Source organism: Acromyrmex echinatior, chromosome 1, assembly GCF_024713525.1.
Source record: "Acromyrmex echinatior isolate Ae372 chromosome 1, ASM2471352v2, whole genome shotgun sequence".
Lineage (NCBI taxonomy): Eukaryota > Metazoa > Arthropoda > Insecta > Hymenoptera > Formicidae > Acromyrmex > Acromyrmex echinatior.
In genome coordinates, this window is record NC_141852.1 from 6,551,209 (window position 1) to 6,575,140 (window position 23,932).

General features: G+C 39.8%; 1 protein-coding gene across 17 annotated transcripts in view; it reads right to left on the reverse strand.

Moving 5' to 3' along the window:
• The window catches only part of heph (polypyrimidine tract-binding protein 1 heph), a 532,621-nt gene that overhangs the window by 261,630 nt on the left and 247,059 nt on the right, over positions 1-23,932 (reverse strand). Inside the window, exons 1-2 of one of the 17 annotated variants that reach the window (XM_087409833.1) lie at positions 19,795-19,899; positions 16,157-18,951 (exon numbers count right to left, since the gene is read on the reverse strand). The exons of 15 other annotated variants lie outside the window; for them this stretch is intronic. In XM_087409833.1, coding sequence (XP_087265959.1) covers positions 16,157-16,159 — 3 coding nt within the window. In that variant the 5' untranslated portion in view covers positions 16,160-18,951; positions 19,795-19,899. Of the gene's footprint in view, positions 1-16,156; positions 19,900-23,932 lie in introns of those variants that run through there. One more of the 17 variants, XM_011052379.2, reaches the window with a different exon arrangement.

A 23,932-nucleotide genomic window follows, 5' to 3' on the forward strand; every position in this document is an offset into this window, starting at 1 on the left:
AAAGGAACGACTCAATCCCTGCAATAAAGTGAGAACTATTCTGTCAGCAGACACGACGCAACGGCGCGTCGGTATGACAGAATCGAAATGCGCACAATAGTAATTCGTCACAGCGAGCGGATAGTCGAAATGATTCTGTCGCGCGGGTCACTGAAATTCCAGCAAGAGTCGTTCTACATGAACGTCCATCTGACATTCCAACCCGCTAGTCCCGCTACCGTCAAACTCTAACAAATGTAATCCTCTTACAGACTCCGTTCCGAGTAGAGTTACGTAAAAGGCGCGTTGCAATTACATCATTCGTACGTTAAAAACCCTAGCAATTCTCGAAATAACGGGGGACTTTGCGAAAAGTGACGAAAGAAAATTAAATCGAGCGAATATCATTCAACAAATTATTCAACAATCGATCAGCAACGAATGATTAACAAAGTTTGGCAAACTATTAAGGGTATGGATTCATTTATATTGTAATTTCTTCACTCGTGAAAAACGAGAAAAGGAAAAACACGAGAGGCGTGGATGTGAGAATAAAAGAGGAAAGGAAAGGAGGGCAAATGGAAAGGTGGCATAAAGACAAAAGGTGGAGAAGAATGGAATTTGCGACGGGGGATGACGCACCCTTCTTCCGCGATGCTGCCACGTACAGACGCGGCGCGGGATGCTTTAAAGGGATTTACGCACGCCGAACTTCTTTGTCGTATAGCAAGCCGCGTAATGGTATCCAAGGAATACGACAAATTTTTTTGTTGTTGCTCCGACGTTTTGTTGTTCCCACGCGAAGACACGCGCGTACGCCATTCATTCGGAATTCTATGATAAAAGGAACCAAAACGCATGAAACGTACCGTCGCTTACAAAGCAAGATGATATTCAAATACATTACAAAGGAACACACAAATATGGACTCACAGCTGTGACAAATAAATCAGCGATTTCACTGCAACTGATTAACTAAACGTACATAATTTAACCTGCAAATTGACGGCAATCCAATTACTAATGTTCTGAAACTATAAATCAAAGGAGAATTAAAAAGGAAAGCTAAAAACGCCAGAAAGAAGTTTGACGAAACTTTTTTTATGATAAAGTATTTTTTTTAATTTTTTTATAATAAAGTTTCTTTAATGATAAAAAGATCGTCGATATAATTAAATTGGCGTAATAACGTACGAGCAAATATGAATAGAGTTTGCTAAAATATTTAAAAAATTTAGCTAAGATACAAACTTGAAGATAATTTTGCTAAATTAAAATAATATAAGATACTCAAATTAATTGTATAATGTCAAAACTTTTTGCAATACGATCACCACTTAAAATTCCTCATCATTTAATTTTAATTATATAAATTCCTAATTATTCTTAACTATTTTCAATATAATAAAATTATTGTCAAATGTGTATCTTATCTCAATTTTTAAATATTTCAGCAAAATCTTTTCGTAAAATAATTATAATTATAATCAGTTTCGGAAAATTGCTGACTATATATATCATTTGTTGATAGAATTAGATATAATTACATATAATTATTATTACTAACATGTTGCAGTAATCCTAATTATAGAAATATGTATAAATAGAGTTAAAAATATCAAAAATTTTCTCTCGCAACCAATGTGTGTGTGTGTGTATACACACACACACACACACACACACACACATATATATAGTTATATTTTTAAACACTTGAGCAATATCATTCTTTTCGTGATAAAATCGCTTCTCGACATGAATCTTGTAGAAATGTCAAACTGCATCCCCAATGTAGATCCGGAGAGCTCGGTAGGAATTCAGTACTTCGACCGGCACTCCAGCTACGTGCTAATCCAAAGATTCTGGTGATTAGCAATGAGAGAGAGAGAGAGAGAGAGAGAGAGAGAGAGAGAACATGGAAGCATGATTACGAATTCAGAGGCCGTCGTCACGTCGACAAAGTGACAAGTTCCAGTTATCGAGGTTTCAAACGGACCACCTGTTTTCCCGCTCCTCGTGACTATACTCGACCTGACAATCCATCGAGGCAAATAGAACATTAGAACGCGATAGGTGTACAGGTGAACTTATCATTCGCACAAACTGTGCTAGGCGAGAATTTATGTATTTTGAGCTCCGGATAGTCTCTTTCAATTTCATTAGAGAGACTTCAAGGAGAAGAAAAATTATTTTATAACGATTGTCCTATAATCACGATTTATTCCTTATCATTTAATCCACTTGTGACGCGTAGTCGCATAGGTCAGAGATAATTCACAGGGCATGTTATCAAATCCTATCCACGTCCCATTTTTCAACGTGTGATTTTGATTTAAGGTCGACACGACAGCTCACTTGTACAATGGACAGCATCAACGAAAACATTCCTATCTCGATTTTTTTTCCAAAGTGCCGACTTCGCAGCAGATACAACAGCCCCCACATATTCGACGGCGCGCAAAACGGTGTAACAATGTTTCAACCCCGGCTCGCTTAACAAATAGATATAACAGTGTATAAATGAATGAAATTTTCGTGCAAAATTCGCGTTAGATTGGTAGCAATTATCCCGTCCCGATCTGTCAGACAATTATTTTACTTGCATTCTTTCCCAATTTATCGCCAATAATTTCTTTCATTCAAACGCTTTTCCAGACAACGTTTTTAAAGCCCTATTTAAACAATTTTCTGCACGAAAAAAGGTTTTGTTTTTTAATTCCTTCCTGAATTTCACCTGAATAGAATTTTACGTTATTCTTATGCTGCATCATCCCTCTAGATTTTTCTTCTCCGTGCGAGAATATGATGTGGAAAAGATATCGCGTGAACGAAACTTATGTCATATCGCTCGTCTCGCCGCCCAACTGTGAAAACGAACGTCGCGTGTCAGCGCGAGACTACTCACGTCAGAGTCACCGGTAACTACGTTAGGTACTACGTGTGCAAGAGGCGTATATTTCGAGAATACTCGAGAGAAAGAGAGAGAGAGGGAGAGAGGGAGGAGGAGGGACAGGAGATCCGGGGGAGGGAATTAGGAGGGTGTTGCTGGCACCCGATGTGGCGCGTTAATGACAGGAAACCGGCAATATGAACTTGACGGCTCGGTACCGCACCGCGTACCGCAGTAACGTACCGACAAACCGCAGGGCCCCATCGCAGGGTCGCGCGACCCCCCTTTGTTACCCCAGTTTCTGTCACTGTCTCCCGCTGCCTGCCGCGCCACCCCCGCTGACTCGGTTATCCCACCCTCGTCATTAACCGTCGCTCGTCGACGAGTCTGAGCTCCAAGATATGTTGCAAGCCACAGACTTCGAGCGAATAAGCACGTGTATTGATTATGGCGCAATACTTCTTCCCAAAAAGAAGAAAAAGAAGAAAAAGAAGAAAAAGGTTTGCTTCGAATAAAGATACTTCTATAATTGATAAATATTCGTTGGCTTTATTTATTAATTTTTCTCTCTTCATCAAAATCGTTCTTTCTGTGTATGATTTATGTCGAGTTGAACTGAAAATGAGATGAGAATATGGAATAAATTTTTAAACAACTTACTGGATAAGTTAATTTTCCGACTCCAGAATATACGGACTCTGTTAAATCTATAGTGTAAAATAACTGCTTTTACTAAATATAATAACCATTGTTTTAGTATAAAAATAACGATATAATTGAGTAGGAGCAGTGGCGACTTAAATTAAGTTAAATTTAACGCTACAGATTTAAAAGTGTACCTGTATCTTTTAACCCTAACATGCCATTGCGCTGATATAAAGAAAAAAAGAGGATTGCGATCGATGAGATCGTCCGAGGAAAAAACGGCGGATTAAAACACGCTTATTCGATGTAACCACTCGTTAGCACGAAATTACAGCTCCGCACCTTGCAATTACTTTCAATATCGCGGCTTCTAGTCTACCCACCTCTTCTTCCATCGCCGTCGTTTACAGTGCTGGCGTTAAATTGGAACGCGGTTAATTATCATCTGAGCGGGAATTAAACATTTCGCTTTCTATCGCGTCGCTCCATTCAACGAAAGAATTATGGTCAGCAGTTCTTCGCAGTATCGTGAAGTACGTGTACAAGTACGTGTACATCTCCTCTAAATGAGTTATATACGGTACCAGAGGTGTAATCAATATTTACATTTGCAAATAAAAAATACTCCAAAAGATGTAATTATACAGGACAAATAAACATTTTACAATCTATATAATGACAAATTTTCCATCTAATTTATATCGATATATTATCCTGAGTAGAGCACTTATGATTAATTGAATGGAAATAATGGGTGACTTTCACATTCTCATCTAATTTCATATCGCGAATGTCGATCGTGCGAGTTTATAAACGAAATTAGTAGAAGTTGAGTGCAATTGATATTGCCACATGTAAAGAATAATATTGCTAAAGTAAATTTTAGGTACAGGCTAGGTACAGATCTGAGAATAATTTGGCTCGGTCAAAATACAATAATTGTGTAGGTATCTCAAGCATGATGATAAGTAATGCTACAAAAGTATAGAAATTCTAACAGTTTAAACGAGATTCTAGCAGTTTCTTACATAATTATTTTAATAGTTCGACAAAATTATTTCCAGGTCCGCATCTCTAGCTAAATTTTTAAATATTTCAACAAAATTGTTCTTTTCGTACGGAGAAAGCGAAAATTCGCGAAAGCAAAATACGAAAAAAGTAAATATTCGAAAAAGACAGAGAGAAGCGAGAAGTAAACGAAAATGCTTCGTGGTAAGAATAAAGGCGAATCCTCAGCCACGCGATTCTAATTAATATCATTAGATACGTAGACCACAAAGTCTCTTGGGATTGCGTGTGAACAAATGTCACATATTCGGCGTATAAAAAAAATCCTATAAAAAAGGGTACGGTAAACTAGGGTTTGTAAACAACAAGGATTGAAAAAAACTTCTTTGTGAAGGGTATAGTCATCAACGATGTATGTTGAATAATTAACGAGGATATTGAATATAACGCTGTGAGGCGACTTTCAAAATTGTACAGCACGAACGGCGCAATATCATACGTTAAATACCGCAGTGGCCAAACGTAATCTAGACGCGGACTCGATAATAAATTAAAGCACATTGATTAGTGATTGCCGAGTACATTTGTCCAAGCTTTAATAATAAATTGCCGTTTCGAAGAAGAGAACAATAAAGCTTGAAAACGTGAAATTGCGCAATACTTCGCAAGCTCTGTAACAGTAGCGTATTTTCATCCTATACGTAATATCTAAAATAATACAAACGTATGTATATATGTATATATAAAAATATCATTTAACGCAGAAAAAGTAATCGAATGTATACGTTTACTATGATAGATTTTACAATATAATATTGCAGTGCAAGAAATATAGAAACACGAAATACGAAACTGTATGAATAGATACCATTAGCAGTTAAAAAATATCATCTCTAATAACACCGTTTAAAAGATCTTGAACTGATAACGTCATGCAGTATAATAAATTCGGAAACGAGACAAGATAATAAAAAGAGGATGATTGTTTAATCGACACTTTTCAATCGATTCCCGGCAGAAAATTACTACGTCCTTCGAATAGCGATTTCATATTATACAACATTTCCCTTCCCGTAATATGGCGCGTCATTGTGCTCCGAAAGGAAATACTCCTCTCTCCGGTATCGCCCTCGAACAGGCTATCGATCGAAATGCAATAACATGCACGATCAACCGTCACGCTTAAGAAAACGCGATAATCGATACTGACCAAAATAAACAGGGAATACTTTGAAGAAGATTAATATGTTGTATTCGTTCCAGGTGGAAAAAGAATTTTCACATGGTAAAACTTGAAAAACGTACAAGGAAACTTAACGAAATAACGTTACTTGAATAGCGTTCCAACGTAATATATACTTTTTTTACTTTCAATACGGTTATCTTTCGGGTTCCGCCGAATAAACACCTAGCATTTAACGGCGAAATGCAGGCACAAACTGACGTAAACGTCCCGTAGTCCCCAAAAATATACAGCGTGGAGTGACCGAACGTGCAAGATGAGCCGAAAATACGCGGTGACGCCGCACGCGTAAAATCCGATCCGAGACGAATCTATACGTAACTTCTACGTAACTAACCTACGAGAGAATAATGCGGTAAGTGGTGCCATACGTAAAGGCTCGACGATCCGCGGTAAGGTGGCTAACGATAATTTCTAACTGGCGCGTCACGTGCCAGCGATATAAATCACATCCCTTTCCCTGCCTACGCCACCGGCGACCCCCTTTTCCAACCCCCTTTCCCTCCGACAGAACTCGCCCCCGCAATTACCTAATACGTCCGCCGCGTTATCCCTAGACACCATCGGCGCGAATCCCTTCTGCAGTTTCACCCACCCTCCGTCCAACCCCCGCGGTCGCTAACTTACGTCCCGGCGCCCAATAATAGATCTAGACAGCCGCAGCTTGTGATGGATTCCCCTAAATCACCGTACCGCCCGACAAGGAGAAATTGCACGCCGCAATCTCTATGCTCGCAACTGAGAAAGACCTTAGTGATCTTGGAAGAATCGTTTCTCGATCGAGTCTTTCGATTCAATCGTGGAATCGATTTGCTTCATGGAAAAAACGATTTTGCTGAAGTAGCTAAAAATTTAGCTAGACATAGATCTGTAACTTTGTTAGGCAATCAAAATAATCATGTAGATCGCTTAAAATGGTTGCTAAAATGTCAAAACTTTTTGCAGCATTGCTCGTTATGCTTGAGCATCTTACATAATTAATTTAATAAAATTATTTTTCCGTATCTAGTTAAAGTTTTAGATAGTAGGTCATTTAAAAAGTATCCGCGGTTTTTTGTTCAATTTTTAAATGAAAAAAACCGCGGATACTTTTTAAATGACTGAATACATTAGCAAAAGTATTCTTTCTGTGTAACAAAAAAATAAATTTAAAAAACAGCTTTGTTGAAAAATATTTATTTTTGTAACAATTTTGATATTTTTTTCTTAGTTTTTCTTTGGGTTTTATTACTATACCTCTTCTTCGAAGAAAATGCAGAAATTGAAAATACTTTATATTTACTTATACACCCAAAGAAAAGGTTGCTTCGGTTTGAAAGAAATTTTGGTTAAAATTTCTTTAATTCGTGAAAAAATTCTCTTGAATTCGAACATAATGTTTTTTTAATCAAATAAATTTTATTAAGTGTTCTTTCCATGTAACAAAAAATAAATTAAAAAACAACCTTATGAAAAAAATTTATTTTTATAACAATTTTAATGTTTCGTTAATTTTCCTTTAAGTTTTATTACTGCTTTTTCCAAAAAGATACAATAAATTAAAAGTGCTTCTTCCAAGAAAATGTAGTAAATTGAAAGTGCTTTATACGTAATGCCAAAACTGTAGTATTTTGATGATCCAACAAAATTATTTTTACATCTGTACCTTAATTTTAAAATATTTCTGCAAAGTTGTTTCGTGTGAGGTCAACGCCTACGATAACAATGTACCGAAGATGTATATACATACATATATATATATATATATATATATATTCTCTCGTATCATTTATTCAAAAACGAAACAGAATAAAGGTGAGCGGTTCGAGCAAGCTGATAGTAACTCAAAATTAGAATTCTCTCCTCGTACCCCTTCTCGCGGACATTTCCGGGAAAGGCATGTCCGACGTGTTTTCGTCGCGGTAAACCGATAAGCCCACGTCTCAGAGAAACAACGTGGAGGTTGGTTACTTTCGTCACCATCGGACGGCGGCAAGCCAACGCCAGGACACGATCGATCCTTAAGTAGAACGCAGAAAACGACTGCATAATCCCACGGAAACTCTTTCTCACGTGCTTTCGCCCTGGTCGTGCGAGACCATTCTTGACGTACACATAACAGGAGTCTTCTCCGCTCTTTCTTTCTCTTTCCCGTAGTTTTTACCGCATACATTTACCACGGATAGGTACTCGCGTTACTATGCTCGGAGGATATATAACCGGGATACTTGGAGCGCATTTTCCAGCATTGAAGACGGTCATAGGATGTGTCTACAAAACTCGCTAGAGTCGCGAAAATTTGTGATTTCTTGACAACGATCTTCACGATTTTTTTCGTACGGTGAAAAAAATTTTGGTCATTTTTAGTCCAATGAATAATCATTAATCAATGTCCGACTTAATGTCCAGTTAATTCATTGTGTGATACAATAATTGGATTCATTAATATAACTGCTTAATATATTCATGCATTCTTGCAATGAATTTTAGTAATAGTTTTATAATCGAAATTATATAAGAATTCATTGGACCAATTTTCAATATTTGAATTTTATTGTATTTACGTGTATATATAGTTTTGGTTCAGTTAAGATCTATAATATAATACTAATCGATTACGAAATCGCTATTAATTTACGGTTCCGAAACAGCTTCGTATGACTCTAAATTTCACATATATAATAATCGAATGTTGTAAAAGTGGTTCTAAAAATATCTTTCTCTCGTCAGTATTGTAAATATTTTGTTCGTTTTCAAAAATAGAAGTTGCATTCGTTTTCTTTCGGAGAAAAAAATAACATCGGCTATAAAAACTTGAAAGCGTTTTTTTTAATAAACTCAGAAATAAAGTACTGCAAATGACTGTAAAGGCGTATCGATTTAAAATGGTTCAGCATGCAACTGACGCTATAAATGAGTTATCGTCCCGTTAGCCGCGCTATTCTCGTAGAAAAATACAAGGCAGATACAAATCTAAATATTTTTCCTCCGTACTTTCAATTGAAATTCAATCATGTCCGTTAAACAAATAGACAGTTGGTCAATCAGAAAACTACAGATTCTCGAAAGGAACAGTCAAGATTTCGATGCAATTTTATATTCTGTTTGAAATTGTTAAAAGAGAAGAGGGTTTTTCAGGTAAACGCGATTCTACGTACGATTCCGTAAACTCCAAGTGCATTTAAAAGCAACGCACGCTGTACATCACTTTCGCGGAAAAGTGCAAAATCGAGATCCATCGACACACTAAAATCTACCGGCCTGCCAACGTTCGCGCGTTCAAAATCGGATTATCAATTTCCGCTTGACCGAGTCCGGAAACCATCCCATTCGTCGTGCGAACGATTTTCCATGTCGAACAAGCCGCGAAAATTCGCTTGTAGTCAACGTTGTCACGTCACTGTACTCGTGCTCTTCTTCGCTATCCTTTTTTGTCAAGCAACACTTTTTAAATATAAATCAATTTTTCAATGACATTCTACAACTGAAGAATATTTATTAACATATCCAAAAAAAAAAAGAAAAAGAAAAATTGAAAGTGGAAGAAGCAGAGGCGTACATAACTGCACGAAAACCTGTCTCGCAACCCTCGGGGCACGTCTTCACAATACTGCATTACGATATCGCCCTCCCCGCCCGTATCTTCTTTCCCACGTTGCATCACCCCTTTTGCACCACCATCCCCATTTCGTCTGCAACGGAATTGCACTCGAAGGCTGAAGTATGTGCGACGCATGATGGAAGGCGATCCTCGAAAACGAGATCGAAAGTAGGCCCGCGATGTGCATAAAAGGAAACGAGGTTCTCTCTTTGGGAAGAGCGAGAAAGACAGCGAGAGAGAGAGAGAGAGAGAGAGAGAGAAAAGCATCAGGAAAGAGAACATGGGTATTCCTCTCCAAGCGTTCTTATCCTCTTCCATGGAAACTCTATTACGCGGATTTGGGTCGCGCGGCGTCGTATTATGCAGATCACTCGAGTCGATCCGCGTGTAAGCTCTCGTTACTTACGGATTTTAATTACGTCGTGCATCACGCGCGCTTATCGAGAAGTTTCCGCTCGGCGTGGTATTATTATGCTTTATCGGTCGGTCTATAACGCGATGAAGACGCGGTGCGAACTAATAGTATCACGAAAGCACGCGCTTTACGAAAAGAAAGAAGAAAAAAGCACGGGATAGAACGTACGTATATCCGAACGTACGCAAGTGCATCTCGACATTTTGTACGATTTTATTTTTTATTTATACATCGGTCGCTATGCGTTTTTTCGTAAAATTTTACGATTCAGTTAACACACGTCGCGCGTCCAACCGAACAGAAAAAACTCGCATCTCTCGCGGGTAAAATCTTCGACGAATTATCAATCGTCGCTTTTTTCGCGATCCACCTTCGTCGTGATCATTTTATATGCCGGATCGGAGAGGCGGGAAAAACACGAGCTCGTAGGACATCGTCGATAAAACTGTGTCGCGCGTCGGATATTCGCCTGTAAGAGAGTCCCCGTTTGTGCTTCGTCGACTCGTAAAGAAGAGAATCGGTGTGCCGGTGGCGAAATCCAGCGGCGCATCGAACTGCATCGGAGCCGTGTCGAGCTGCATCGCCTCGAAATCGTAAAGTACAAATTCGACGCGAGCAAGCGGACACATACGATCCCGGATCAACGCCATATTACAACGATCTTAGTGCATTCCGATGCGATTACACTTGAGAGATTATTACCGCGTAAACAGCTGGACGAAAGAATTTTCACAAAGAAGGTAATAGAATTCTTTCGTGCATTTTTTTTTCCACTTCTCGTTTCTGTAATTTGTATTATACAACGATAAAACGATCAAACTTCTTATGAAATAAAATTCTGTCGTGACTCGTGACCGAACAATAATAATGAGATTTAAAAAAATTAAAGTAGAAAAATATTATGAGATGTAAAAAAGCTAAGAAGGTAAATTCTGTTATTTAATTGCAATTGTCATATGCGTACATTGTAAAAAAGAATGTAAAATTATATAAATATTTGTAAAAATTATACAATTTGGAATTATGTAAAATTATGTAAAATTGTACTTTTTTACAAAAATATTAGTACTTTTACTTCTAATTGTGTAAATATATTTATATATTACGCAAAAAATAATAATAATATATTTCATAGTTTTTATATGTAAAAAAAATGTACAAATTTTTGTAATACAATAATGATAATATAATGTTATATTTTATATTATATTTTATGTTCGTACATACATCCATAAAAAGTTTAAAAGTTGTATGTAATTTGTTAACAAATCACTACATAAATGTTTCTATATACTTTAATGGTAAACTTACTTTCGCAAATTATTTAATTACATAATATAAAGAATAGTTTTATTTATAAGTTATAACTTTTAACTCACATATAAAGCACACACGCAAAAAATAATGCGTTAATCACATTAGCCAACAGCAATCTAATTGAAAATAATCTTGTTAAATTTAACGGACAGTATTAATAATATTTTATTAAAACAAGAATATTTGTTTCATTAATATTGTTACGAAACATGATTATTTTCAATTAGATTGCTATCACTAATGTTATTAATACATCATTTTTTTTTTCGTGCATATATCTTTAATACTGGCTGTCAAAATTAACACATCCACTATATTAATTATTGTAATTTTACATAAAATTTGCAGTTTATTACGTATTTTCGTGTCGTAAATGTCTGTAATTTAAAAAGCTCGATCAGAGCTTAGTATACTGACTAATCGAAAACTACGCGAGTATGTGCCGAGCAGCTCGGTCAAACATGATCCTACGAGAACTTCCAAATTCTCGAAGAAGCATGAATGACGTGTGAGCGAGGCTTATGTGACGTTCGGTCAATGCGGTTGCAACACAAGCGGCGGTTCTTCGCTACAATTTAACTTGGCATGAGAAACTGTTGGACACGAGTTTCCTGATGAATATACCACGATGGAGTTTACCGAGCTTATGTGTGTTCCATGTGCGGCTACATGTTAAAGCGCACATTATGTCACGTATGACGTTACTCTAATTATGTATACTCAAACGGGACAAAATTATCGCGGTCATTATAAAGCCGCGTATACACAATATTTTCGCGCTATCACAAAAGTGTGCAAGGTGAATTTTAAGAACCAAGACTTCAACGAAAGTGCTACACAGTCATTATTTTGCCAAAGGAAACACATTTCAAAAATAAATCTCGCCTAGATACGAAAAGTCCTTTAAATTAAAGTTTCTTTATTTATTACGCGAGCATTAATATGCATTTCATTGCATCCCTTTCGAATTCATCAGGTCTCATCAAGACTGATAGATATGACACAATATTAAAATATAATTTAACACCCTGAACATTAAGATCGAAACAACGTTTGTTGTCTCGTATAATTGACAATTGTTACGAACTTTAATCAATACTTGGATCCTACTCGGTTTTTATCCTGTTTATCACTTTTCTTTGAATTCCTTCATTTTCTAAATGTAATTGCTCTCGTTTTTCCTTTTGAGCAGTGTTGTAATGAATAGAGAAGGAAGTTCGTGCGAAAAGCGTCTTGGCTGACTGGAAAAGTATCAATTTTTTCCTCGCACGATACGAAATACGGGCGCACTGAATTTCCGGTCGTGGATATGGTGTATCGGATTTGGCGTTGGCGGGTTGATGCACATGTCACACTTGGTAAACGCGCACAGGAAGACAGGCAAGGAAAGACGCGAGGGTGAGATGCATGAAGTCGCGCCGAAATGGTTCTCGTTCGGGAGTTTACGTCCATTTTCATTTCGACGCGTCGCCAGCTTTTCATCCTAGCTGCTGGAGTTGCGAACCATTCGGCGAATTCGTCGACGGAATACGAGGGGGCTATTAAACGGAGCGATGAAACGGCGTCTCATTTGGAAGGGAAAGGGCAAGAACCGAGAAAGGATTACGTACGTGTGGGAAAAGACCGATGGTTTCGTCCCTCAAAAGCGACGTCCGATAATTATCTCCCGCAGAGACACTCCGTTTTGATTAACAGTAGCGCTGCGTTTAAAGCGACATTACCTGATTTAATTCGAGAATATGGCCCTCCAAACGTCTGTCAGCGTTTATATCACAAACGTAAGGAAGAAAGACGAATATAACGCACCGATGAGAATACATTTCAATTGTAAATAATAAAAACCATATATTCGGTCAAAGCTGATCATAAACTCAAATAATTCGGTGTAGATTTATATATATTCCAATTCTACGAATCGTGCACTGAAACTTTTTCAGTCTTGAAACGCAATTATGTAAACAAAAATATTTTTATAAGTTATAAGAATATTAGGCAATAATTCGATGTTAATAAAAATCTTAAAAACAGCGAATAATTTATATACAATATGTGTGTGTATATATACAATATTATATATGTAAATGTGTGCATATAAATTCAGTATTCACGCCGAAATATTTAAGCACTATAAGATCCGCTTGGATAATAAAAGCTCTAAATAAAAGATTTCCCTTAAAAAAAGATAAAAATATTTCGCTCATTTGTATCGCGAAATATTAATGCAAACGACAAATCGCAATATCGTCTTTTTCTCTTTCAAAAAATTTCAGAATGTCAAATAAAATAATTACGGGAGCAGAATGAATCAATCGTGTTAAAATTTTCTCATATCTCAATAGTGTTTCCAAATGTCATTAGAAATGACAGTAAAATGCATATTCATCCTATTTCGTTGCACGAGAATGCAAAAATCGATGTATTCATTATTTCACTCTGCGTTTTCGTTGGAGAATCGACAGATTAAAAATATTGCAACGAAAGAAAGCTGAATGCTAAAAAATGTTTGCGGGAAGTAAATCTAAAAGATAGTATTTTTCCCACCTTAATTTTCCCTCTTCCTAAGCTCTGTCCTTTTCGAATAAAATTCAATCCCCCCTCCCACCCCTCTCTCTCTCTCTGACAATATTAGACGTTCGTCGAGCATGCCATTTTCGATGTAATAACACGTGTTACATTAATCGTAGTGCGCCCGAGGAATATTGCAATAACGAGCAAGAAAGCAGATTTCCAAAGAGATTTCCATCGAGTGCGTATTCCTTTTTCCGCGAATTTTCCATCTCTTCCATTGCTGTTGACATTTCCTATAAGCCTCATTCGAGAGGAGAGAGAAACCGTAGATACACTCGTTGAGGGAGAGGATGACCCATTTTATCGGAAACGTGAAAAGGACCACAAGAACGGGATGGAAAAGGGGAACGGAAACTCCGCATATCGTTACGAAATGAGTCGCGCGTCGTACCGTCCCCTTAAAATGGGAGCTCGAACGAGGCACTTAACATAATTACCTCGCTTGACGGGATGCGAAAGCAATTGCCACCGAAACGATCTCGACGACTACTTGAAGGATCGCAATGTCAACAGGAATTTTCAAGCTCTACAAATAATTTGGATAAAAAAATTTTTAAAAAGACAGCCCTGTAATATATTGATATTAGTTGAAAAAAATTGACAGCGATAAACATTAATCTTTACTAGATAGAATATACTTCGTCCGATTTGAGATTCGCGCAAACATAAATCAATCAATTGTCGAAAAGAAGTGTAATTCCTTTCGCAACGGGGTGTCGATAGATCTAGCGCGGAAAGAGAAAAAGAAGAGGGAAACCGAGCGATCGGTTTATTTTAAACGTCGTAAAATCGCGACTCGCGCAAATCCGGAGAGCGCGTAAATCTTTCCGCGAAAGTGATGCATTCGAACCATCAACGACCCATCAAGGAGGTAACGACCATTCTTTCCAACTTCTCGAGCGTAATCCGTTCGTAGGAAGCGGAAATTGCGGGATAATCGTGTGAATATTCAGCGACACGTGGAAACTACCTATATAATGATTTTTAATTCGCAACGAGATCGAGCAGGCCGGAACGGGCGAATTTTCTAGCGGTACACAGAATTACGTGTTCCAACAGATCGAATGATTACCAAATTAGATTCGCTCCTCGAGCCCGCACTATCTGGCGAGATCTCGACGCCGCGTACGATCGTGGTAGGCAAACTTCGCGGATCTCATCCGACACGCCCGTCTTGACTCCCACACTCCCAAGTTCCGCGCTCCAACAACTGCGGCTAGAGATTACATGTGCGCCAATTAAACGTGCGTGCAGATATATATATATATATATATATAGAGAGAGAGAAACTACAAAATATCAAGTACGTCGTACGCCGTCGGCGATAATGTGATTCTTTCGCTACATGCTTGACGAGGCGCGGTGAAACTCGGGCACGAAGGTGGATGAGACAAATCGACAGAGACGAACTGAGAGCGAGAGAGAGAGAGAGAGAGAGAGAGAGAGAGAGAGAGGAAGGAAGGGAGAGAGAACCCGGAATGCGAAACGGGTGAGAAAATTAGGTTCTCGTGCCGAGGAGTACTGGAGGATCGATGAGCGACGCGATCATCCGATCAGGCGGAAAGGGTAGGTTTGTTCGGGATTCTCGATCGCGCGGGATGTCACGTCGTGAAGCGAGACGGCTCCACTCACGCTCCTTCTCTCGCTCCTTCTCTCCTCTCTTGCTCGACACCTGTCGATCGAAGGATTAAAGAGGATGCCCCCGTAGAGACAGTCCGGGATTTAAAGCGCGCACGTTTCCCCGCGAAAGGTTTACCGAGCGGCGGTGGAGGAGAAGAAAGAGGAGAAGGAGGAGAAGCGTGAACGGAGGCAACGAATTTACACCGAGGCTCAGGTTTTCGGAGGAGGATCCTCCCTCCTGTTTACATGGCAAACGTAGGAAGTAATTCATCGTGGCTCGTCGCGAGTAAATCCATTCCTGATTCACCGCCTCTATCCTTCGCCGTGCACAGGAATATTATTCTCGTGCCCGGTGGTAAGTAAGTACCCTCGTTACTGGCTGCCGGAGGGTTCGTTACCTCCTAGGAACCCCCGTGAGAGCTTTGTCTTCGGAGACACGCGGAGTACGCGGATGCTCGGAATTCCCATCGAGTATAGCGCCATTGTCAAGATTGCGAAAGGCAACTGATTCCCGCGCGATCGACGTAATTGCATAAGAGGACGCAAGCTCGGATGGCTCGGTCGACGAATAACGATCTAGTCTAACGAGCGAGTCATTGCAAATTCTTTGAGGCTATCTATTTATAAGAGTTAACAAAAAGCAATTAATAAGACTATCGTTATTTAATTATTTACCCTGAAAATATTCAACAACTGTATATTATAGGATATCCATAGTGGATTGTCCATAGGGTCTTCGATAATTATTGATATAGACCACAGGAAGAGGACATGATTGGAGGATCCGAATCATCAGATCTATCGCTAGATAATTGATACTGTCAGAGAAGATGGACTAACCTTCGGCAGAATTCCTCGTGGCAACGATTGAGCGAAGAAAGGTGGACTCACCATAGTGTCTTTGATATGATCAACTGGTTGCAGCAGGACCGCCGTGGTACCGAGTGTCCTGTGATGCTGCTGCTGCTGCTGCTGCTGTTGCTGTTGCTGCTGTTGCTGCTGCTGATGTTGCTGCTGATGGTGGTGTTGATGATGATGGGGGTTACAGTTAGCAACGATGTTGCAAGAGCAAGTGCAGGCGAGGTTGCAGGCCTGCTGAGCACCAAAGAGATGTCCTACCAGCCCCGGGGTGATCGCTGCTGCCGCCGGGTTGTTAATGCCGTTTAGCAGGGGCGGGGGCAGGGGCACCGCACCACCCGGGACGAACGGGTACGAATGAAAATACGTGGTGATGGGGGAACGTGTCTCGTCAGCGCCGATGATCGTCTCCGCGAGCCAGGATTTGCTCGATGGATGTAGAAAGAGATTGCGATTCGCGGCGGCCGCAAACGACTGCTGCAGACCCCAGAGGGTCCGTGCGCGTTCCTGTGCGTTCCAGCAGGCACGTTCCAGCGACGCGGCCTGGCAGCGAGCGGTTTCCGTTTTGCACGAACGACTCCACTCGTACGAGGGCCACCACAGCTTGAACGAGTACCCTCCCTTGAACGAGTCCTCCTCTCCCCGCCGGTCCCCGTTCAGGGACGCTCGTTTTCCTCGTGTCTCTCTTATTTTTGCTACCTCGTCGTCCTCCCCTTGGGATAGGACGTACGATCGGCCGTTTTTTTCTTTTCCTCTCCTTTCCTTCAATGCCCCGCCGACTGACCTGACGTCCGTTCTGACTTCTCGTTACGGCGAGTCCTACGCCGTTTTCGATAGAACAGCGATGTAGAAAGAGAGAGAGAAAGAGAGCGCACACTCAGCTGACGATCGAATCGCGCGGGATACGGATAGTCGTCCGGACGGGAGAAACGCGCGATATTACGGTTGGTCTCTTTGACTCTTTGACGAAAGATCGCGAAGGGCCTCTGATTACGTACGTACGTGAGTACACCGAACAGTCTCTGAATTCGACTTACGAGCTATACACATACACACGCACGCAAGACGTTACACACGCGCTACTACTCTTACGGTTACATCGATACAACGACGACGTGTGTGATCTAAGGGTTATCTACATATGCAATCAGAGACAGTCGAATGGGGGATATCTAAATGATACGTGCGAGGAGATTTGCTCTAGGAGGAACGGCGAACGCGAACGCGAACGCGTCGTCGGGAGTGAACTTCCGAATATGATTGTCAAGTGTGTGAGCGAGCGAAGGAGGCAACAGTTACAATATCACGAAGAGGGAGATCCGTGAAGGGGGTGGATGGTGACGCGGGTGATAGACGAGAAAGAGAGGGGAGATTTACGCGTGCGGATTAAATATGTACTTAGTGTGCGGAAGAGGCGCGAGAGAGACGGAGATAATCTCGTCTCTCGCTTCGCACGATTCTCTTGCTCGTACGTGTAATTGAAACGACGTAGGTATGTGAAATATATTCTTCTACTTCTTCTTCTTCTTCTTCTTCTTTTAATCCTTCTCTACGCTCACTTCTTCTCGTTTATTCCTTCCTAATAATTCGACGAGAGAATATTATTCTATCGAAAAAAGGTGATACACCTCTGAGTTTACACACTAAGAAAGCTAGCTGAAAATGATTGTCACGAAGATTGACAGAGAGTAGATTCTATTGCCGGATCAGAGAAAGAGATCCTTAGGTTTCTTTTTTTTTTATCCTCTAATATGTCTTAATCTCGTATCACTTTACGCTCTCCTCGCTATTATTCTGCCGTGTTTCGAATCACGTGTCAGCGACTCACGACCGATCGGATATGTTTTATACACGTACAAACGTAAGTGTAAATATATATATATATATATGTGTGTTTTTATATATATATATATATCAATTGTGTGTATATATATATATAATATAGATATTAATGTAGAACGTGTAGAATCACACGTAGAATCGATACAGAGGCTGAAGATCACAAAGATACGATCGCTCGACCTCTTATTTCGCAATAGACACGTACATTACTGCCCGGGTCGAAAAAGAAGTCACTAAACGCTTCCCCTCTCTTTCCTTCGATATGTCCCAACCCACTACAATTACAATTGATTGTCTTGACGCGATTCTTTTTGTTCCTCGACGGTCACCTGATGACGCAGATGTCGCGATTGTTTCTTAATTTTTTTTTTCTCTATTTTAACTCCTACCTTTAGCCTAAAAACTTAGCGACGAGACTCGTTTTTACACACGCACACACATTACACGTTTTACACATCTAACAACCGTAAACTCTCCCTTTTATTACTATTACTTGATTTCTCTCAAGTCTCGCGGGGCTTCGACGATTTAACGTCCGAACGACTATCATTTAGTGACTTAATTAATGATACTTTTAATCTTGCGAGAGAATAAGGAACACGTCTTTCTCCGCTGTTTTCTTCTCTCTCTCTTTTTCTCGATCGCTCTTACTCGAGACGATCGGCGAAAGAACTGCTGAAACGGGACAGCCGCGTGGTCGGACTCGTGTCTTTTTGCAGAGATATGTATTCGTCGATATCTATTCGTGCTGACTGCTCGGCTACTCGGAGGGGCTTCTCTTGCCGAATGTCCGGTCTCTCGTAACTTTTCGCAGCAATCTTTCATTCAGCTTGACATATTCTTTCCAGCAACAATCAGATGATCGGACGATCAGAGGGAAGCTAGGAGAGCCATCGATAGTTCCTTGCCCAGATTGTTCCCGATTGACGTGTGTGTGTCACGAGGAACGTGTGTCAATGAACAACGACGACAACAACGATGACGACCTTGAATCGTTTGCAGTTCAGTCCGGCAAGCTGTCGCTCCACGACACCGGTGGCTCGCGCTCGGCACACACAGACATACACACACACACACACACGGACTCAAAGAGGGGAGACAATGGGGCGCGCAGTAGTCAGAGGGCTGCTTTATGCATGCGTACTCGGCGTACAGAAAGAGAGAGAAAGAGAGAGAGAGAGAAAGAGAGAGAGAGAAAGAGCGGGAGAGAGCGAGCGAGGAAGTATGGCGTTAAACGTGCTTGGGGGAGTCCCTTCGCGACGGCTGATCACGTGGACTTGTTCTGTCGTGGTCTTCCTTTGCCTTTTTTCTTCTTAGCTTTGCGTTTCTCAAGACGGTCTCGCAAAGACGGGCAAAGACGGTGAGCGATGACGGCAGCGACGACGACGACGACGACGACGACGATGACGACGTGGACCGAGGGTGGCTCGTATGGTGCTCGTACGCGCGCGTATTCCACGAATTGAAGCGTAGGAAGATAAAACGAAAGCGGAAGAGAATCGAAAGAATTGCTCGCGCGACGAAGAGAAGGAAGAGCGGACCAAGGTAAAGCTGACTGTGGGGTGACGGTGGCGCGTGTGTGTTTGTCTGTGTGTGCGTCTGTTGTACGAGCGCTTATGTGCGGACGTGTGTACCGTGACGGACGTGTGTCGGTTGGTGGTGAAGGAGTCTAGCGTAGAAGGAGACAGACGTGGCAGAGGCGGAGGAAGAGAAAAAGGAAGGGAAAAAGAGGAAGAGAGAATGTGTGTGAGTGTATGTGTGTTGTGTGTGTGTGTGTTCGTGAAAGAGAGAGAGTAACTCGGAGGCGGAACGATTAAAGTGCGTCCTACTCGATCGCCTAGCTTGACACAACTGAGGAGCGTCTCTCGCGCGGCGCCGCGAAAGCTTCCGCCACCGCCGTCGCCGCCGCCACCGCCGCCGCCGCCGCCACCGCCACCGCCGTCGCCACCACCGCCGCTACCACCGCTGCTGCGGCCGTCGAGTCGGATTACAGCGTATACGCGCCTTTCAAACATGCCTTTCTCGACCCCCCACCAAGTGAACGGCGGCGCGTAACCAATGAGATATCAGAGCACGCCGAGAGAACGCGAGCCCGTACGAGACCAATCGAGTCTGCGCGCCGCGCGCGGTGGCAGAGCTACTCTCTCCAATTCTATTTCTCTCCCTCTCGATTCTACCCTTTGCCTTTCATCCCTGCTGCCTCATCCGCGCACGCCTTCACCTTTCTCCCTCACCGGTGCGGTGCCCCGACACGCTGCCCTCCTCCGCAACGACCCCACGCGCGCGGACGCGTCCATCTGAGAGGCGCCACCGCGATTCCGAAACCGCTCTCTTAAGCTTCCACCCTCCCGCCGTCACGAAACAGACTCTGTGCGCGGGGGATCGAGGGAAGAGGAAGGGAAAGAGCTTGTATTTATTATGCGCTTGAACGGATCCTAGATCTTCCCCGCGAGTGAGCCAAGATTCTACTCGGTTCCTCTGAAAGACCACCTGCCTGTATGTTAGGAAGATTTAAGAAGATGTACTATCTGAACGATTTCAGATATATTACATTTAGCGAATTTCAATCTCGATTGTTATCAATCTTCGAAGAAAAATGTCGATTTTATTGATCAAGGCAAATAACATATTATGAAGGAAATACGTTAGCAATCTGGAATCTTATAATCAGAATCTTTTAAACCGATAAATGAAGTTATTAAAGATTCGATAATTTCAATTATTATATCAGTTTGATAAAATATATGCATTTTTTGGAGCAATTATTGGATAATTACATCAACTTTTGTCTGGTATCTGAGAAGTAAAACTACTTAGCAATCCCCCGATGCAACACGTTTTGCTTGTAGTTACTGCGCACAAAAGAGGTACAAAATATGAACCTATTTATTAAACAAAAACAGGAAAATAAGTAAACTATGCAATATTTTGACTGATAATAATCTATCAATATAGACAATAATTGGTGTTTACGTTAATTGCATATTTGTATCAGGAATATTACTTTAATCAATGGAGATCTATCAAGTTGTTCATTTCCCAAGATATACTAAAATTGATCCAAAGTGATAAAAAAAAAACAGCTTTATTTTGCAAGCCGCCATGTTGACTCTCTTGATTATCTCTACATAAAATCTTTTTTATTTGTACGATTTTATGACTCAGAACGTAGTAAAAGTTTCATGAAGTTCTATTCAGTTGATCAGTTTGGATCTCTTTGTGTTTATTCTTTTATGAAATTCTCTGATAAAAATGTATGAATTTTTCTAGGCATTCATTTTAGTATTTCTATATTTTTATTATTATTGTAATAATATTGCGCAACAATAATCTAGGATTCGACTACTGATTCTTGTCGCGTATGAATCTATCGCAATGCATTTAGTAATAAAAGAGTTTATAAACCATAAAGATAAATTTGCTTGAATATCATCCTACCGTACTTTATATAATCCAGAACTCTAAATATTCTTTATATTACATCTGCAAATTTAAATCATTATTATTAAAACAAACTTAGTATTCATACACGTACATATATTCTCTTTTATACGAATTATGTTATTTTAATTATTTGAAATTAATTAGTATCTTTTAGTTAATACAAATTAAATGGGTCTCACAGATCACAGATCCAGAGGCAATAAAGTCACAGATTTATCAGTTCTAGAGAGTTAAATGTATATTTTTATAACAAAATGTATCAGGATATTTCGCACTAATAAAATAAAAAGTGGTTTAACATCTAATCTAATTGTTAATTTTCATTCCATTAAATGAGTTCTTTGATTTTTCCAGACATATACTTTGAAGTTGATATAGAAAGTAGTAACATTCTCAAGCGATACTTGAAGCGAGTCTTACTTGCTGGCGAGGGTAATTAGTATAATAGCCAGAGTTTAAGGTTAAACATTGGCCGTTAAAAAAAAACCCGTTTCTTTTAACGTGCACTGTCATAGTTACAACCGTGGTGCGCGCCGCTTAACGATAACATTCTCCGAGAAAAGTACACTGAAGAAGTTCAATGGATGGCAATAAAGCACCGACGTCGCAAATGGTTGGCTCTACTCAGCCTGGCCCCGTTATAGCAATAGGCCGCTAAAACAACCGAAACTTTCGCATACCGAGCATCAGCGAGTCGAGCAGATGAAAAAGTTTCAGAGACAAATAACGACGGTGGAGAAGGGTGGAAACGCGTAAACAGAAGCCTCGTGAGTGCATTTCTGCGAAAGTGAAGCTGACGACGGGGGTGGCGAATCACTGATTCTCAAGTCGACGAAGAGAAAGATGTAAGTGTGAAGAAAAGAGGCGGGGGAGGACCGCGCATTGCCATTCGTTCGACGAGCGCTTCTCAGCAAGTTCAGAGTGTTTGTTCGAGGCGGAGATTACTGTTTTCGCAAAGAGACAGAGAGGTAAGACATAGACAGAGAATCGGAGAAAGAGCGGAGAGATAAGGAAAAGATTCGAGCATAATCACCTCCTTCCATTTCGACATCCTTGATGTCAGAATGAAAATGGCAGAACTACCACCTAACGTGGCGGGTTTGGATGGATTCTTTGGGACTGATTGCGCAATCGATGAAGTCGAAGCTTGAGAAGCGGACTTTGAACAGGACCGACTTTGCGCTTGCGAACGATTTGCATGGGCATTTGCAAGGGCATTTCATTATATATATCACACTCTATAAAACTTTTAATGTGCATCTCACTCTGAAGCGTGAAAATCTCACTCTTAAAGATTGAAAATTGAGACAATCTTTTTCAAGACTGGCTCGATTTTAATTCTTTAGAATGAAATTTCACTCCAAAGAATTTAAAGTATTGGGTCATTTAAAAAGTATCCGGTTTTTTCATTCAAAAATTGAACAAAAAACCGCGGATACTTTTTAAATAACCTAATATATACAAACATAAGGGTGTGCACATTTTAATTACATTTTAATCTAATCAATTTTCTGAAATTATTGATAATACAAAAAAATGTTTCAGATGGAACGACTTTGGAGGAAAACATAGTTTAATCACATTGTTTTTGTTCCAGTTGAAAACGCCAAAAAGATATAAAGATCATCTCTATTTTTTTAAATAAAATTATATAATTTTATCACAAAATATTCCTCTAATTATTCTGCATATATAAAAGTATCAAAATAGAAATATAAAAAAATCAATAGTATATAAGATATTTTACATAGCTGCTTTAAAAAAAAATGATTATACTGTGCAATTTATACTGTGTATATATTTACCGCCTGAAAACGCCTAGTAATACGATTGCCGAAGAAAGTCGTAACTAATTACAAATCGTGACAAAAAGCTGCTAAAGAGAAAACCAAAGGGACAAATAAACGAGAGTGAAATATGTCGATCTATATGAAAACTGAGTTCTATATTGACATCTCAATTATTCTCAGTCATAGTGAAAAACCCTTCATTGGCACTCCCGGTATGGCATACTCAATTTTTTTTTCAAAAAAATAGTTTTTTTCGAAACTTCTGCGTTTACTTAATTATTTACAACTTTTTTTCACTAATAAAAATACATACATATATTTGATACCTTTATATTAATATCTAGTGTTTTGATTGAAAAAAAAATATTTGTAACAATATGTCCATTTTTGTAAAAATTATATAAACAGTCAAAATTGTGTTGGGTATGCCGTACACAATGCAACCTATGACAAAACGATATAGTGTAGTATATTGAAAGGTTAATTGATCCTTAATTAAAAGCTCGGTTGTTAAAATAATCAGGCATGGAACACTGAGGATACTTAGAATTTTCAGAACGCATAATAACTGAGTTTTAATAAACCGGCACAAAGAATTTTTCTGGAAAACATCTATTACATCAGATGTATCTCCGTCTACAAGGAGTGACGTCAATAGAACGCTATTATGCAGACTAAAACTAGAGTGTAGTCATTGTAAATGCTCGCAACTTTCATAAAGGCTTTGTACGTT